The 18,266-nt window shown below is 46.8% G+C and overlaps 1 protein-coding gene across 6 annotated transcripts in view; it reads left to right on the top strand.

The window, feature by feature from the left end:
* The window catches only part of Eip74ef (Ecdysone-induced protein E74), a 215,547-nt gene extending 197,950 nt beyond the window's left edge, over positions 1-17,597 (top strand). For all 6 annotated transcript variants that reach the window (XM_076420649.1, XM_076420639.1, XM_076420618.1 and 3 more), the window contains one exon: positions 12,610-17,597. In XM_076420649.1, coding sequence (XP_076276764.1) covers positions 12,610-13,160 — 551 coding nt within the window. In that variant the 3' untranslated portion in view covers positions 13,161-17,597. The remainder of the gene's footprint in view (positions 1-12,609) is intronic.
* The last annotated feature ends 669 nt before the right edge of the window (positions 17,598-18,266 follow it).

The following is an 18,266-nucleotide window of genomic DNA, read 5'->3' as shown; positions in this document are numbered from 1 at the left end:
GTGCTCAACGAAGATCCCGCACTTGACACTTGTCCGCGATAAAGTTGTTTGCTGACTGAGGCGTTTAGGCTGATTCGAGACAGCGAGAGTTCATTTCATTGAATTTCACATGGCTGATGAGTACAGAAATAATCAAGATTTTGATGTTTCATTGAGCAGCAGATTTTCATGTAACATTACAATTTTTCCTTGATCAATTACAAGGTACTGGAATCAAATAAAACTTTGTTTCTTCTTTCAATACTGTTACCAGGACAAAAGTAAAACGCTACTACCGTTTAAAATTGCAGTAACCCCCATTTTTGCATAAAATACTCCAACTTCGTTTCCTCCAGCATCGTCAAGATACGCACAACGTTCACGTTTACACTTTCCGTGTAGAGTGAACCGTTCTTGCTAGAATTCACGCGGTATTCGATCACGAAATAGATATGGTCGTTCAGCATCCCTTATGCCCGAGTTGGTACAGGTGGCCTGGCAATCGTGATCGGTGGACCCACGGGAAGAGACGTTTCAACGTGGCGGAACGGTCGGTCGTTCGGAAAAGAGACGCGCGCGGAGAGATATATGTTCGCGCCAAAAATAAATCGACCGTTGCCGGGTTGGCTCAATTAAGAGCCGCGGAATCAAAGGATCGAAGTTCCAGCCCGCAAGTTTCTCTCGGACCAGGCCTAGGCTGCCTGTCTGCCGGCCAGAATTTATACAGACCGTCAGTTTTGTGCCGGTATTAACCTCTCCCGCCTCTAAATTCGGTATCAACCGACCATTAAACATCCCCCGAGCGGGTAGTACGTTTCGCTACGAAAATCTTCCTCTCTCTTTCGGCCCCCTTACGATCCTCTTTCTCCAGCGATCTCGTTCTTCGTCATGGCAAGAACGACGCACACTCTCCCTCTCCCTCTCCCTCTCCCTCTCCCTCCCCCCTCTCTCTCTCTCTTTCCGTTTCCTCGTCCTGCAGCAAGAAGTTGCGCCCACCGAGAGTGCGCACGATGGTCACTGACCTCGCACACGTCGTGTCCGCGACGACGGAAGAGGAGTCACGCATTCTTCCCATTCGGCCGTCGTCGTCTTGACCTCTGTCCGCCTGGCGAACGAAAAGAATGCGTGCGGCGACGTAGGCAGCACACGCGTTGGATTGGTCCGGGAATACACGGTCCCCTCTGCCGTCCCCCTCCCCCTCTCCAAGCCCCGCAGCTCCGCGTTCAGGTTCACTGGGTGTCCCGAAAGTACCGGCCCCGACCCCTTCTTCCGGGCCAAACAGGCTCCGGGCCCTGGGACCCAATTTCGCGGCTCGAATTGCCCCTCCGCCGACGATTCTACTCGACCGTTCACTCCATCGTTTCCGAACCGATCGTGCAACGCCGCGCTTTCATACCCTGGATCTCAGGTGGGCCCTAGGACCCAACTCTCCATTTCGCTTCAGCTGGCTCGGCGATTTTGCAATTTGATCCGAGCACTTTTATTCTTACGAGTTCCGCGAACCCTGAGGCCCAATTCTGAATTTCGACCACAAGATCAGTGATTCTAGTTAGTAATTTGTGTTAACTATCGTTGAAAGTGGTTTTAGTCTTTCGGAATTTAGACCTTGTCCCAACAAGATGAAGAATTTTCACTCTCACCATCGTCGAGCGTTTCCCATGACGAACTGCTTGACATTTTTATTTCTGTAATACTCTCTGGGCCCTAGGGCCCAATTTCGTTGTGGCTCCAACAAGATCAGCGATTCTCGTCTGAGATTCAACGATCGGCGAACGTGTCCCTCGACGAATCGCCGGTTCTTTTCTTCCCCGAAGTGTCCGTCAGGCCCGTCTGCGACGGCGGATAGTTTACGACTACCAAGTAGCCGCGCTAGACCAGTCTGGAGATGCAAACGGGCGCGACTGCACGCACCGTGCATTCCTAATGCAGCCTAGATGCCTCTCGGCGACGCGACGTCCCGGTTTCCGGAATCTCGGCTGGCCGTTTCGATCCGAGAAACAGCGCGGCCTGCTCGTACACCTAGAAGACCTGGAAGCGGAATAATCCCTTGCTGCGCCAGCGAGAGAGGCTGTTGCAGTGTCGGGACTTCCGGATACCGTGCATCACGGTTACAAAGAGCTCTGCCCACCGTGATACGTGCGCCAGCCGGAAACCAGTAATAAGAATCCCATCGAACGATCGACGAACTCGCGAAGAAACGACGATGAGATCCTCTCGATCAGTTTCCCAACATTCCTCCGGCTCGGTAACCTACTCGACGATTTTCCTTCCAGGAAATTTTTATTAGCAAAAATCGTGGTATTTCGATCGTAGACAGTTATATTAGGAACACAGAACTGCTGAAAGTTTTAGAGTGGACTCTTGATGTCCCAGTTAATCGATTATCTTCGAGTAAATTGTTAAATGCGAACTAGCGATGTAAAAATGGCGTTGAACAATGCTGGCAATTTTTAGCGACGCGCTAGACTCGTCATTCGACTTTTTTCGGACTGAAGCTCGATGAAAGACCGTATAAAAACTGGTCCACGACGGAATTTACCAAAAATAATTCTTTCCCCGTGTTATTCCCAGTGGCAGGCGGTCTCGATGCGATTTTTCGCTAGCATTTCCGTTCTCGGGAGTCGGTGCAGGCGGGGAACAGAGACGGAAAGTGGTTCTGGGTTAGGTGGAAGGGAGCAGAAAGCGAGGATCGGAGAGGATCGCGGTTGCCCACACGTTTGACGCGCGTTTTATAGGCAGCCAAGGTGGACGCGTAGAAAAACCACTCGGTAGAGCCCCGGGAACGTAAATCTCGTTCTTTTCGTTAGCCTCGGAACAGGCAACGACGAGACAGGACGAGATGCGCGTTCTTCTCTCTCTCTCTCTCTCTCTCTCTCTCTCTCCCCTTTTCTGCCGGAGCCGAACCAAATGGAGGAATACGTTCGGGGAACACAGAAAATCGCCGGGAGAAATAATGCGTTCCGCCCACGGTGTCTATTGCAATCGCGGGAACGGTTTTCGACGAGTCCCGGACCCCGGATCAAAGAGCAAACTTTTACCTCGGCGTCCTTCGATGCTTTCAGAACACGCTAGCCACGTCGCTAGAGCCTAACCGAGTCGGTTCCGTTCGAAATACCCGGCGCGTCGAGTATGCTCGTCGCGCGCCGCGAATCCTTCCGAATTCGGACAGCCTACCTACACACTTGTAAACAGTTTCGTACTTGTCATTTAATTAAGTCGGGAACTTCTTGTCTGAAGCACCAGCTTGTCGGTCCATAGAGTTTATACGTAGATGTAGTAGTAACGAGTAGACGCAGAAGAACTTGTTACATAGCCCATGTTTCCTAAAATTGACGCACCAGATCTTTACTTTGTATAAAAGGCATCGGACAGAAGCAATTAGGGAAAGTTGGTAGCGTTCGATCAGATTCTGCAATATTTTCGCTTGTCGAGCTTTAGCCTAAACTTTGAGGGCTGCTTTCACCAAGCGATGATCGCTAGGAAAAATACCGGTTAAACAATTGCTCGATCCGATCGAAATCAGCGTCCGCAGTTCGGCAATTCTCCGGCAGTTCGACACCCGTCGACGAGAGACAAGGAACTCGTTCTGGCTTTCCGGGTGGAGACTGCGATACGTGCGCTTGGCTGCGAAGCGGCTCGCAATTTGAACGGGTTTCGGGGTTAAAGATAGTATCCCGAGGCAGTAGGGTAACATAATAGGCCGGGATGGGGGTCTGGGTCTAACGAGAGAAAAAGGGATCGCAGAGGAGAGCGGCACCGACGACGAAGACTGCGACGACGACCACGACAACGACGACGACGACTCGACGTCGAGACACACGCGACGTAAGGGGGAAGACGCAGAAAGAACGCGAGAAATAGAGAAAGAGGGAGGGAGAGGGAGAGAGAGAGAGAGAAGAACACTTGTACAGAGGGGACGAGATGTCGGGACGGGAGCGAGACGGAGAAAGATTAGACGTCGATGTGTGCGCGAGCGTGTGCAACACGGTGCATCGGACTAGCCAGTCTCGCGAATGGAGGTGGAGGAGAGAGAAGGAGGAGAAGGATAGAGTAGTTAAGTTAGTCTGTCGGTCAGTGACTGCCTGACTTTCCCGGCGCAGCTGAAGGTCAACTCTCCCCTTCTCTCGACCTCTCATCCTCATCCTCCCTCCTCCGTTGCCTCTCTTCTTCTTCCTCCTCTGCTGCTGCTGCTGCTGTTGCTGCTGCTGCTGGTGCCCATTGCACACACCACCACCCGCTGAACCGCTGCCGTTGCCTCTCTGCCCGCTACCAACTGCACACACCACCATCGCATCGGTCGCGAACGGCGTGTTTCAAACTCGTTGTCCCTTTCTCTCTCTCTCTCTCTCTCTCTCTCTCTCTCTCTTTTCGATCCGTTGTTCTCTCCGTCCAACCACCGTGTCTCTCTATCTCTCTTCCTTCTTCCTCCTAGGGACTGCTTCGCGTGTTGTATACCGCTATACCATATACACCGACTCTGAAAACCTATATATCGACCGGCAGGACGTACACCTGTGTGTGTTTATGTGTGTGTGCACCGACGCGACGGCTACACGTGCACACACGTGTATACCCACACCGACACCCCGTTCCACGACCGCTTTGTTTATGCCGTACGAACACTTTCGGTGCCTTTTCTCTTCGCACCGTGTCACTCCATCCTTCTTCCGCCGACGCCTCCTCCTTCTTCTTCTCCCGGCTACTCACTCGTCCTCTTTCCCTCTTCATTCCTCGTAGTCTTTCTTCCTTCTCTCTTCGCTCCGCACCACCTCCCACCTCGCCACCCCTCCGTTCGGGTTGAGGGTCATTCGTGCACTTAGGTGCACGCGGAATTCCGCCTCGAAGTCCTGGTACGTGAGAACTCGTCTTACACCGCCGCAACGCGCGCACGCGCGCCGCGAAAAAGTTCCGGGACCAACGCGAAATACAGCCGAGACACACGCGTAAATCACGTTTTATTATTCGGCGCTCTTCCACGGGCTGGCCTTGCCTCGCCTCGCTTCGCCGCTAGCCTGTTTAGAACCGCTGCCTCGCAATTCCACGTCCTTCTCGTCGATGCTAGAACACCATCCTCGCGCTTTTGTTCCGGTGATACGCTGATTAGAAACGGTGAAGCACCTCTGAATTAGAAATTATAAAGTACATACCCTCTTTTATACAACTCCGAGACAAAACTTGGAGCTGTTTTCCCCCATTCGAAAGTCTAACATCCAGATTTTTTACTCGGTTCGAACAATTTCTCTCTCGTTCAATGAGAAATAAGTTTCTTATAAAATTTTTAAAACCTGACATACATAGGTCCTTCTTCCACACGCCCAATCAACTAACAGATTTAACAATCCAGTGGCTCGTGGTGCTAATGCAACAACCGACATTCGGCTAGCTCTTTCGAGCACCCTCTTAAACCTCGTGCAGATCGTCCGGCGAAATTGATACACAAGGTAGCCAGAGATACGCGCCGCTACCTAGCCCAACAAGTGCAATAAAGATAACGCCGCTTCTGCGGGAAAAAATTCGGATTCCTCGGTTTCTTTCGTTTTGCGTGGCTCCGGTGAAGAAATTCTCCAGACCGGTTGTTTTCCGAGAGCTATCGATCTGACTGATCCTCGAGTAGGTTGACGGACCCGAGGAGTCGTCCTCGACGCGGGAATTCCGCTTGATACGTGTCCCGAGCCCGTTGTTTGCCGCGTTGATTAGCAGACACGTTATCGCCGGCGACGATCTTTATTTTTCTGACGAACTTCTCTCTTGACATCCTTCGATCGAATTCGCGGACAATATCTGCGACGATACCCGGTATCTACGGGAGGAATAACGGTGTGCGTTTATTGGTACAGTGTAACTGGTCCCAAGGAAATCGTGCGATAACTCTCGCGTATCCGAAGCTCCAATTGGACGGGCATACGAGCCGGAGATAATGCCACTCGGTTTACAGGCGTCTCTCGCTGAACGCGACGGGTTCACGGCTATTAACGTCATCCGCGGGCGTATATCTATCGCGTTTTCCTCCTCGAGCTCTCCTTTTCTTTTTTCTTTTCTTTCCTTTTCTCCTCCGTCCTCTCTCTCTCTCTAACTCGATCTCTCTCTCTCTCTCTCTCTCTCTCATTCTCTCTGACACTCCGGTCGCCTGTATCAGCACTTAGTTGTATTTTCGCTGCCGCGGAACAGATAAAATTAGTCCGATCGTCGCAGTCACTTTGACTTTTTACCATTGATAAACCGAGCCACTTGACCATACCGGGTGTCCCGCGAGTTCCGCGATTCGAAACTCGATTCCTCACCCTCGGTCTCCCAAACTCAATTCGCCTAAACGATTCTACGCCCCTGCGTTCGAAACTCGATTGTCCAACTAAATTCTCATCGTCCGACCCCTCGTTTGCTCGGTCTACTGAACTGGTATGTTTTTATTCGAAGATCCGCCGTCTAGTTTGATATGTAACGTTTATCTAGGATCGTCCAGGATCTCGATCTGACGTTCCCGGTGATCCTGCGTGTAATCGTGGAGGTTCGAGCGTGAAACGATTATCCGGGAACCCACCACGCAAGGATCCGTTCTCCGCGTGGTTTCTTCCGTCGTCTTCACTTTCAGCGCTGGTCTTTTTATCCCGTCCGTCTCATCGCGCTGGTGTTCGTACGTTCCTGGATCCTCCCCACCATCCACCAGATCATCTCCTCCCGCTTCTCTCTTTTTTATTCTCTCTCTCTCTCTTCCCCGTTCTCCGGTCTCTCCATCCCTCCTTTCTCGCTATACTTGTACTTCCGGCCGCGAGGCTAGCGCGAAATTCTCGCAAAATAAACGGGAGGCACGGCTACGCGGATAACTCGTCTTCTTTCCTCTCTCTTTCTCTCTCTCTCTCTCTCTCTCTCTCTCTCTCTCTCCTCTCCTCTCTCCTCTACCTTCTTCTCTATACACCCTCTCGAATCGCACTGCGTCGCACGTATTTTTAACTATCGACTCGTTACCGGCTGCTTCGCCTAAACTTCCTGCCACCGCTGTCAGGAAGAACAGCTACGTCGAGGGAAGCCCACTTGTTCGTCGTTTCGACGAGAAACGTCGGCCCGCAATGAAATAACAGTCGCATACCGACGTTCAATGAAAAAATTGTGCAAACTCTTCCAAAAACTCTGTTCATTGAAATTGTTAACGTTCGCGACAGTAAAATGAATGGAATTGAACGGAGAACCTCCAGAAAGAACCTTGAACGAAGAAATTAATTAACGATGGTATGGATTACTAGTAGGCTGCGAATCTGTATAGAAAATTAAACAATTTTCTGTATCAATTGCAAGAAATTAAAGCCCGATACGCATTTAATTGTTTCTTGAATAATTGCAACACTTATATTGACTTCTCCCCGGCTTTGAATAACTGATGAAGAAGACACTTTACGAAGGCACTTTTACGAATCTATAGACTGTCGCAAGTTTGTTCCTGTACTTTGAAACGCGATAACGTTCGTTAATAAACGTCCCATTAATTTTAATCTATTCGTAGAAATATTATATATCTAATAACATAGTAGATTCGTCAACGTTGAAGCTAGTTCTAATTCGTTCTCGGAAGTATTGCGTTCGGAACGTGCATTTCGAAGTTGAAAGATAATTGCAAAATAATTTATGCAGCACAATAAAATCCATTTCAATATGTTCTCGGAACTATGCTTTTTAACATAACAGCTGATAAGTGCGCTTAACAGCGCAGTAATTCGTGATTCTCAGAATGCACGAAAATATGGGAAACAAAGTAACCGGACATTGAAATAATTGCTTGATTTATTCCCCGAATCAAGAGGCTAGAAAGCGTCCAAGAAATCGGTATCGGAACGATATAAATTCTCAAGAATTGCACAATTTTCCAGACACCTCTAGCAGTCCCCCCGTGTGTTCGCGGCGAGGTTTCCAATTTGATTATGTCTGTGATTCCCCGAAGATTGAGACGGATCTTCAATGGAGAGTGTTCACGAAATCGGTATCTCGCGAGCGACGCCGATCTCGTAACAGTTTGGTCGGTATCGAGCTTATCCGTTGCGCAAACGGTTCGTCAATAGAGAATCGTCATAGCGTGGTGCGCGTCCTGGTTTTCCCGTCTCTGTCTTCGCTGTTCTCCTCTTCTAGTTCTATGCCTCTAGGAGAGCGACGGCTCTATGCGTCACGGAACAGTCATGCGTACGCGATGCAACGTCGTCTCTAGCGGTCTCCCTTCGCTATACGACGTCCGTGGTATAGGTCAGTGAAGTAGTAGCTTCCCCACCACGGCTCCTAGACAACGGGTCTACGATTGACTCATCTAGCCAGTCATACGGCGCGTAAACACACGATCCGCTCCAGCTGTTTCTGCGCCGCGCGCTCTGCTGCCTCTCTCGACGTTCCTCCTCCTCTCTCTCTCTCTTCTTCACGATCTCCCTTTCTCTCTCTGGTTTCTATCTACCCCTATCTCCTGCCGGTCCCTCCGCCGAGCCGTCCACGAACACGGATCCCGAGAACAACGGGGCGCGTTCTCTTTATTTTTAGAGGCACCTCGAGAATTCGGTCTGCCTCCAGTCTTCCCCTCGCTCTTCTCCCTCCACGATCGTTCGCATTTTTCCTATTTGTCTCTGCCTCTCTCTTCCTCTCTCTCTCTTCTCGTTTTCCTCCTCCCTTCACGAACGGCAGAAAAGCCTCGAGAAATCGCGAGGAGGAATCGTTCAACCGCCTGGCGTGCGAGCCAACAAGAGTCTCCTCCGCGGAACTACGGAGAACGACGCAACCGGCAGAATAACAGAAAGAGAGAGCGAACGCACGACGGTCGAGTAGAGAGGTGACGGGGAAGTAGGAGGAGGAGTAGGGGGAGGGCAGAACGAGTTCCGATTTTAGCGCAGTCGCGGCGGCCTCCGAACGAGCGGCGCTATTATGCACTAGTAGCTTGATGGCGTCACCCGTGCAACCTTGGCTCGGGTCAGTCCTCTATCATACTGCAGCCAGAGTTCCCCTACCCCTTTTGTTTCCCATCTCCTTCTACGACGCTTTTTCCGTTCTCTCTCCTGCTCTATCTCTCTCCCCCGCTCTCGCTCCTCTCCTCTCGACGCCCTCTCCTCCTCCTCCTCCTCCTCTTCTGCCGCTGCCTCCTTCATTTGGCTCCGCTTAACCCTCTCCTCGTCTCTTCAACCCGACTGCCTCTCCTCTCTTCTGACTCTCTCCTTCTCCCTCTCCCCCCTCTCTCTCTCTCTCTCTCGCAGTACACACACGGCACCGGCCACACGACCAGTGGCGTACGAATACTTTCTATTTCGAGGCATCCTCCTCGAACGAGCTTCGCGGAACGCCGACCGCGATTCCGCGACCAAATTTCCGCCGTTTCTGCAAACTACCAAACAAAGCCGAACCCTGCATCATAGATGTCCTCTTGAACCCCTACACCAGGCGTTCGGACACAAACGTAAAAATCGGCCGGTCGATCGTTACGCCCATGATCGAGACCAGACGCCGCCGTATTTTCGCGTCCATATGGGCGACGGACTCGCCCACGAACCTTGGAAACGCTTCCCCTTTTTGCTCGACACAGCCACTTCCCCATAAACCACGGTATAGGAAATGTTTGATCATTCTTCGCGTGCGAGATTGCCGTGTCGTTCGATCGAGAAGCGATCAGCGAATTGACCGACGATCTTTGAACAACTTAACACGCTACATTATGAAGTGAATCTTGTTTATAGCACTCTAGATCGTTTTCTTCGTAATGTTTCTTTGTAATGCATTTGGTGTCGTTCCATTGTTACTTAAGTATTGCATCTACTTCCGACAGGAAGTAGACAAAGTCGATCTCCCGAGAATTTCTAAGAGAATATAGTACAGTCCAAAACAAGTTCGGAAGGATCGATCATACGCGGACAGGAACGGCGAAGCTCCGTATGCTCGGCGGTTCTGTGGACAGCTATTAATAGTTCATTGCACGGATGAACATGATGTGTATGTACATATACATATATACTTAACGAAGGCCGGTTCTCGCGCGAACAACAGGGCCCAGCTATCGTCTCTTTCCGCGAGAGGAACGCCGCCAGTGAAGGCGAGACGAATTGGCCCGACTTCCGGTCGCATGAACGGCCGACTATCGACGAGCACACATAATGCTCGGACACAATGGTCGGACGTGTCCTGGATCGAGACGCGAGGAACGGACCGCTTCGGAACAGTAGAATCATTCGTGCTTTAGTCAGACTCGGCCAGAACTTCTCAACTCGGACCTCGTTCGCATGAATTAGTCGGACAACTGGCTGGCGGTTTATTGCATTTATTTTGACAATTTCTGCATTCGATCAGACACCCTGGTACTCGTTTACAGGCTCTTGTAGTCTTCTAAGAATAATTTTTCTCCTGTTCAAGGTGAAATGATCTGTAATACAATTTTGCATTGTATAAATTATTCAATGTCTACTCAAGTCACCCAGAACGACAATTTCTGTACCGTATACAATTTTTATTTTTGCACTTTCTTCTATTCTTCTAAGAATATTAATTTTTCTCTTTTACACTGATTTTCTGATTTCGAGATAAATGATTATGAACTAGCAGGGCTCTAGAATTATTTATGTATTTTAGTGAGCTGTACAAGAGTAACGAATCCTTGGTGTCTCGGTGTTCGTTACGATCTTAAACCGAGACAGATAAAGTGAAATTACATCCGTATCACAGGCTCCGTCTTCGAGAGAATCAAACTTAAAGATTCGTTGACGCACAGTAGATAGGGTCAGCCATGAACAGACGATACCTATTAACGCCTTATCTAAAGTGCTAAAGGCTTCTGTACTGACTGCGTTGTGTGTGAAAGGAGCTTAATAGCTTTGGAGAAATGGTCTTAACAAAACCTCAAATGAAGAAACTTCATTCCGTATTTTCGACTTATTCTCTGATGATAGAATCGCCGTATCCACGGTTACAAATACTGGAACATCCTGTATAAAGATCGTCGGACCGGTTGCTAGTTGCTATAGTGATCGAAAGGGTTGAAAAGCACGGTGTTTCCGGTAAATGCTACCTAATATTCCGGTCGCTCGGAAATGCAAACGACAGGGAATGAGAGAGTCGGGGACACGCGCAGATGCGTCTCGCAATTACCATCTTCGATGGGAACACGCGTGTACCGAAGGGGTGACGAGCTAAAGGGGCTCGAGGGGGTGCGATCCGGATCCAATCAACCCGGTAATACTAGTCGGACGCTAAATTATCCTGGATTGCCTAGCAGATTAAAAAGACCGGCCGATGCCGCCTCCCGCGGTACTAAATTTCATTCTTCCGGGGATAACGAGTCCGCTCCAGTTTCAACGCACGAACAGGTGGAGAAAAAAGGGAATCGTAATAACCGAGCCGAGACTCAACCCCCATAATTAATCGCGCGATGATCTACGTTATCCTACGGTGCCGGTGGCGGCGAACTATGGCGCCACCAGACGTGCATCCCGCGAAACCGCTCGCTCTCGATTAAAATCAACCCTCGACGGTAATTAATGCCACATGCAAGAAACTACCTTGGAAGTATGCATCTCGTGAAAATTTTAATACTGAATCCGGCATGAATTCAACACGTGTTTCATCTTCTCGACGAATTAAAAAATTCTTTTTCACTAAGCAAGTGGGTAATACTTTTCCTAATGTAATATTTAATTCTGTAATTTATTTAAATTTGTCTACTATAATAATGTAATATATAATAATTTACGGACGCAATTATTTCTTGAAAATGATCTAAATTAAGATCGGAACGTTGAAGTTAATGTGGTAATTTGCAAAATTACTTTTAAACAACAATGATCGAACCAGTGCGCCGATAGCATTAACATTATTTGTTGACTCCCGTATGGCGCGGTCAAAAAATTGTTTGACACTTTGTAAACCTATTGCGACTTATTTTTTTTTGTAGAATCACCATAATAGTATCATATAACAGTATAGTATCTGAAACAAATTGAACCGTTAGAACAGGGACGAGCAAAGAGCAGAGAAAGCAAGGCAACGAAGAAATCTTGTGAAAATAGTTTTCCTCGCATCCAACGTTTCTTGCTCGTTCGCATACAGTGACGAGCAAAAAGTAACCGTAAGTCGCGTATGAAACCAGCATGATATGTGGCCTGGGCATTAACACCCGAAGAAAAACCACTGCTGGGCCCTATAACGCTTAATCAACGGCCCCGATTGCTCCCTTATCCTCGTAGACAGAATGCCTTTAACCTGTTTATCGAGTTCACTCGTCGCTTTTATAGTCAACCGTATGTCCCGATATCTCTTTGTTTTTGCTCGCCCGCATGTCTGAATGTAATTGCATAATTATGTCCGCGGCACTCCGCGGTAACTACTGTTTACGTACTCGCTGTGTAAATCACGGGGGATCGTTTTGTCTTCTTTAACGTAGACGACAGCAAGTCCGCGTACCTTAACGGATGCACCATAAAATTAACAGTAACTTCTTTATAACATTTCAACTGCACAGATTGAATTCGGTCACGTAATAACCCACTTCTGGTAACCGGGCTGCGGTTTAAGATGCGTAACCCGCTCTGGTTGGTACTTGGGAACCGTTCCTCTACGGCTAGGTTTATCGTCGATTGGAATCCCTGCCAGCAGCGACCTAATCGAGCTCCGTTTGTTTGTCCACAGTGTCCGAGAGCTACAGCAGTTACGTGAACTCTATGTACGCCAGCGGCGGTCAGTTTGCTACCCCGTGTACCCCGAGTCCACCTCGAGGCCATGGTGGTGTTCCAACGAGCGTGATCCAGGCAGCGACCAGCTCGGTGTCCGACGATTTGTACCTGCTGGAGCTGGGATTTCCACCCCGGTCGAAGAAGAACAAGCTGAAGAAGCCCCGGCAAGGTGACGGCGCCGCTGTGAAGAGGAAATCCCGCGAGGGCTCGACCACCTATCTGTGGGAGTTCCTGTTGAAGCTGCTGCAGGACAGGGAGTACTGTCCGCGATACATCAAGTGGACGAACCGCGAGCGGGGCGTGTTCAAGCTTGTCGACAGCAAAGCGGTGTCACGGCTGTGGGGTCTGCATAAGAACAAGCCGGACATGAACTACGAGACGATGGGCCGAGCGTTGCGTTATTATTATCAACGCGGGATCTTGGCGAAGGTCGACGGACAGAGGCTGGTCTATCAGTTTGTGGACGTGCCGAAAGACATCATCGAGATCGACTGCACCGGCGCGTGAGAATGGGCCCCGGAGGGCCCGAGGGAGCACGACAGGGCACGGCCAGCCCGCGACAAGGCCCGCATGGGCGTTCGCACGGCGATCAAGAGCAAGATCAAGATCATCATCGGGACGCCGGCGAACGGCTCTTCCTGCCACGATGCGCCGACATGGCACACCCCTCAGACGATCTAAACAATCGTATTAATCCGATGCCCTCTCTCTCTCTGACTTCGTTTGTTCCTTGTATAATATTATATATATATACAATATATATATATATTATATATATATAAATATAAAACGAACTTATAGAGATACATGTATCAATATATACATACAGAGGCGCGAGAGCATGATTCTTCGACGATCAGCGACCCAAGGTCACAGCCTCGGAAGCACGCTCTCCAAGGCTGCCGACGAATTTCGTCCTCCTTCTTGGTCTTTCTTTTATCGTTTTCTCTTTTCTTTTTTTTTATTTGTTACTTCTTGACGGTAAACACGTCGATGGTAATCGTACTAAGCTTTACAACGTGGAGAACGGTCTGCGGGTATGCGTCCAGTCGTCGTTCGCGAGTCGCGATTTGCTCCGTGTCTTTCAGAAGACTTCTGCCCTGATTCTCGAACCCTTTGCGATTCTTATCACATAAAAATTATGAACGACGGAGAAACTCGGAATCATTGTAGCCGAGTCCTAAATGTGTATCCAAGTATTTAGATCGATATTTTTGATTGAAGAACGGTCGAAATGACAAGCGAAAATTCATGTTGCGGGCTATGTTAATGTAAAAAGACAATACGGTTAAACGAAACAGTAACGGAGAGGTACGAGAAAACGCGACGAAGGTACTGAACTTCGAAAATACGAATACTCGAAATTTCAAAAGAAAGATCAAAGGGTTCGAGCAGGGCGGAGGTTTTTTCATTCGAAACGTCATGTTAAAAACGATGATGGATAGAACGATGATATATATATATTATATTCGACGATAAAAACGTAACTCGTAAGTATTAATAATTAATATAATTGCTAAAGTTTTTTTTATATTTAAAGTGTGTCGAAAAGCGGCAGGACTCGCGGGACGACTCGATACATATGTGATAGGTGTGTACATGTATAGATATGTATGTATGTGCGTGAGCGGTCGGGCTCGTTGAAATTTGTACAAAATTTAGATTCTTGCGGACGAATGAAAGGCGAGAGGGAAGATGCGTGCGGAGAACGACGCGCGGCGCGAGCCGGAGGCGTCGTTAGGTGTATTTTCAAATCAAGGGAGAGAAAAAGATGAATCTAGTACGGACAAATTTACTTAAACGTATGTAAACGTAATAGTGTCGGAGACGTGTAGACGGTGACAATTGTACATTCGAGAGCGCGATAAATTATTTATTGTATATTAGACGGTTATATATGTTACCTAGAGACAACAAAAAGGAAAAATAACGGGAGGGATTTTTGTTATGCAACGCGTCGTCGAGCGGGAAACACGAGGGAAAGAGGAGACCAGAAACACGCAACTCACACAAAAACACACACACACACGCGTACATCGACTCGCATACACAAGGACGCGACGTGAAAAAAGTTCACAAACGTACGAATTAAATAGAGACAAGAAAGAAAAAAAAATAATACGAAACGAAACGAGGGCTGTGAAAAGATTCGGACAAGAAGGATCAGACAGATAAAAAAGAAACGACGTGTGTAACAAGTTTCGCGGAACAAGCTCAGGGAGGAGAATACACGGACGGACGTGCAGACACATACAAACACACACAAACACATGTACAGACACATAGGACACGTTCACGCTCACACCCATACACACTATATTTTTTTAAATATAAGCGAAAAGGGCGACTCTTCTATTCGAGCTGAGGGTTCAACAACGTAAGGTGCTGGCTATACACACGAGGTCCAAGAATGTTATTTAGCAAGCTAGTGTTACTAATTCATAAAAAAAAAGATTATTGAAACAGACATTATATATCTCTGTATATACAATAAAAGTACACCATTAGTATATATATTATTGAATATTATATATATATATATTATATGAATATATATTGTATGTTATGTAGTAAATGGAGCGAGTTAATGTGTCTCTATGAGATTTTCTTTTACGTCACGTCGAGAGGACGTAGCACACGCGTTCCAGTCGTTCACGCCGCGACGTCTCCACTCTGTTGTCCGCGAGTTGTGACTCGCCTAATCTTTCCTTGTTTTTTTATACCTCGACGCTGGGACCGTTGGGCCCGGCGTCCTCTAACGCACACCGTTGTTAAGCTAGAATGATCGGAGACGTCGCGTCCGGCCCATTCGCGCCCCTTCTGGCGAACAAAGAGACACCACACGTTTGTAATACCTCGAATCATCCGGCGAAACATCATTGCACGATCACTGTAAAGCGCGACGAACGGGTGCGAATGGGTCGGCTGGGACCCGTCGGTCGGGCAGCGTGTTTGTTTCAAAGAGTAACGCGACCGGACCGTTTGCCTCGGCGAGAGAAATAAATTCCGGGTCCCCTTTTTTGTCCGTTCTTCGTCTCCCGAGATGTGTGAGGTAAAGAATAGAGAGTGTCGACGATTGCGAGCGATATACATCCGATATGTATGCGTACAACTGCCAAATATTAATTATCATCGGTTCTTTTTGTCGAAGAGGAGATTATTAAGCTCAGCAGCGGATCCGTCCGGTCGCTTTACCCGAACGCGTGCAACCCCACTCGAAAAAAAACTTTTATATTATCGTGGGGCGTTCGAGCACGATAAGTTAGAGTGAAATTTAATTTATTTCACGCCCCACCGTCCCTCATTGAAATCTTTGATCACACACACACACACCCGCCCTCCCACTGAGAACGTGACGTGCGAGTGCAAGCGTATCCTATGTAGTTCGTAAGTTTTTGTACATAAAAGATTCGTTGAAGAGTATACTTAGGAAGAACATTACGCTGGTTAACGTTCGTGAAACTGTGGAAGTAATTACAAAAGAGAAATAGGAGAGCAAGAGAGGTAGCGAAAGATTGCGCGCGCGAGAGAGAAAGAGAGAGAATACGAGTAGAGAGAAAGATGAGAGATAGCCAAGTGATAGCGTTTTTTTTTTGTCGCGAAGAGGACAACAGTTCTTCTTCGCGATCAACCTCCAAAAAAAGTAACATTTTTTCATAGCGGACGATAGGACACAGACAGTGAAAACGAAAATCATAGTTGATAATGATGTAAGAGCGAGGACGAATATTATTATAAACGTTGGACGTAGAGAGGAACAAAACAAATAGAGCGAAGAAGATGAAAAAAAAAACGATCAAGTGCTGCCAATAATGCCTGTAAACGGTCCCGTGCATTTTCTGCCCCCCACACCCCCGAAATTTTCGATGACGAAACGTAGGATGCGTGTGTTATACATATATATATATATATATTATAATATATCGATGCAGAGTTTCGAGTTCAAATTGATGATTACAAACGTTGTTAGTGTCCGTGGAAATGCGTCGGGACGCCAGACATACCGATGATACAAAGCGAATTGCCTTCTCGTAATTAACAAATGACGTGTTGCCTTCTAACAAAGAAAAAACATATTAAAAGATGACGTTCTAGCAATTTGTATCATAATGGATAAACAAAAAAAAGAGATAATACCATCGACTTTGTCCAGAGTACTTAAGGGAACCTCACGTAGCCTCCAACCCCCATTTCCCCCGGAACATCCCAACCCCTGTAACACCCCCGATAACCTCCCGCCCCTCCTCGTCAGCATAGAATTTTGTAATATTTGTCGCGAGTAACGAACAAACGGAAAATACAAAGAAAATTTTCGTAAAAAAAAAGATAGACAAAGAAGAGTAAAAATACGACGAGAGAGATATTCAGAAACAATTTTTGGTACACGAAGAATTTTTTCATATCGCACTCTTTGCATACGCGTATCGGTCGAAAGATATATTATTACTACAAAGAAGAAAATATGTAAGATATAAAACAGTGAGAAAGAATTCGCGAGAGAAAGCGGGAGAGAAAGACACAGAGTGAGAGTGAGAGAGATAGAGAGCGAGAGAGAGAGATTGTGTGCGCGAGCGTGTGCGTGTGTGCGAGAGAGAGATAGATACACAAGGAAATACATCAGAGTACAATGGACAAAAAAGCAAGTACCTATGAATAGTACCACTTCTATACACGATAACATCCACTTATAAACAATGAACGATGACACTACAACAAGAAATCATCCTATTTTTAGGTGAATTAAATTTACATATTACATTACGATTGACTACGCTACAAGATATTTTAACAGATAAGACTTTACCGTAATAGGGATAAATCTATGATTATTTACTTGTAAAATAATTACGAAGACACGATGGATTGACGTAAGGAACTCTAATGTAACGTTCTGTGATTCGTTGTTTGTAGGTGAAATTTAATAAAAGATTACCGTATCATAAACACCGACTTCTTACTAGAAACCTATCATAGTCGATTGGCCTGTTTTGTATTCCACAATTATTATTATTAAAAATCGTGGAAAATAATGAATGAATTCGTTCAAGCATTCATAATCAAAATTATAGACAATCTGAAGACATTATTTAAACTTGTCAACGTTTATTATTTTATAGTTTACACCCTTTAGACCTTCAAGCGTTTTGCTTGAATATAAAAGCTTGCGCTTCTGAGCAAGCATTTTATGCATTTATATTAATTTATAACAAAAATGAGTAGGTGTAATTTAAAACTGTCAAAACATTAGAAGAATTTAAAAATAGTAAGAAAGATAATAAATGTCTATTTCACTCCAGTTTGTTGCAATTTAGGTAGAACATTTTTATTTTGCATAAAGATCCTCTGTATACTTATGAGTTTAATTATTTTCAACTGATGACAAGTATATTCGCTATAGAAAACCAGTTACAAAGATTCAGTGAGACATATCTTTTAAAGAAAGAATTATTTTGCGTTATAAATATAAATACCGAGGAAAGAGAAATGTAGAATTTCGCTTACGCTTTTTACGATAAAATAATACCCATGGACTGTAAAGTAATGCATCAGCACTGTAAAGAGAAGATAGAAATCTGAGATAAGACCCAGTTATCGCTAGTTAGAGTGCTCTCT

Source organism: Lasioglossum baleicum, chromosome 1 (genome assembly GCF_051020765.1).
Source record: "Lasioglossum baleicum chromosome 1, iyLasBale1, whole genome shotgun sequence".
NCBI lineage: Eukaryota > Metazoa > Arthropoda > Insecta > Hymenoptera > Halictidae > Lasioglossum > Lasioglossum baleicum.
This window is presented reverse-complemented; position numbering and strand designations above follow the sequence as displayed.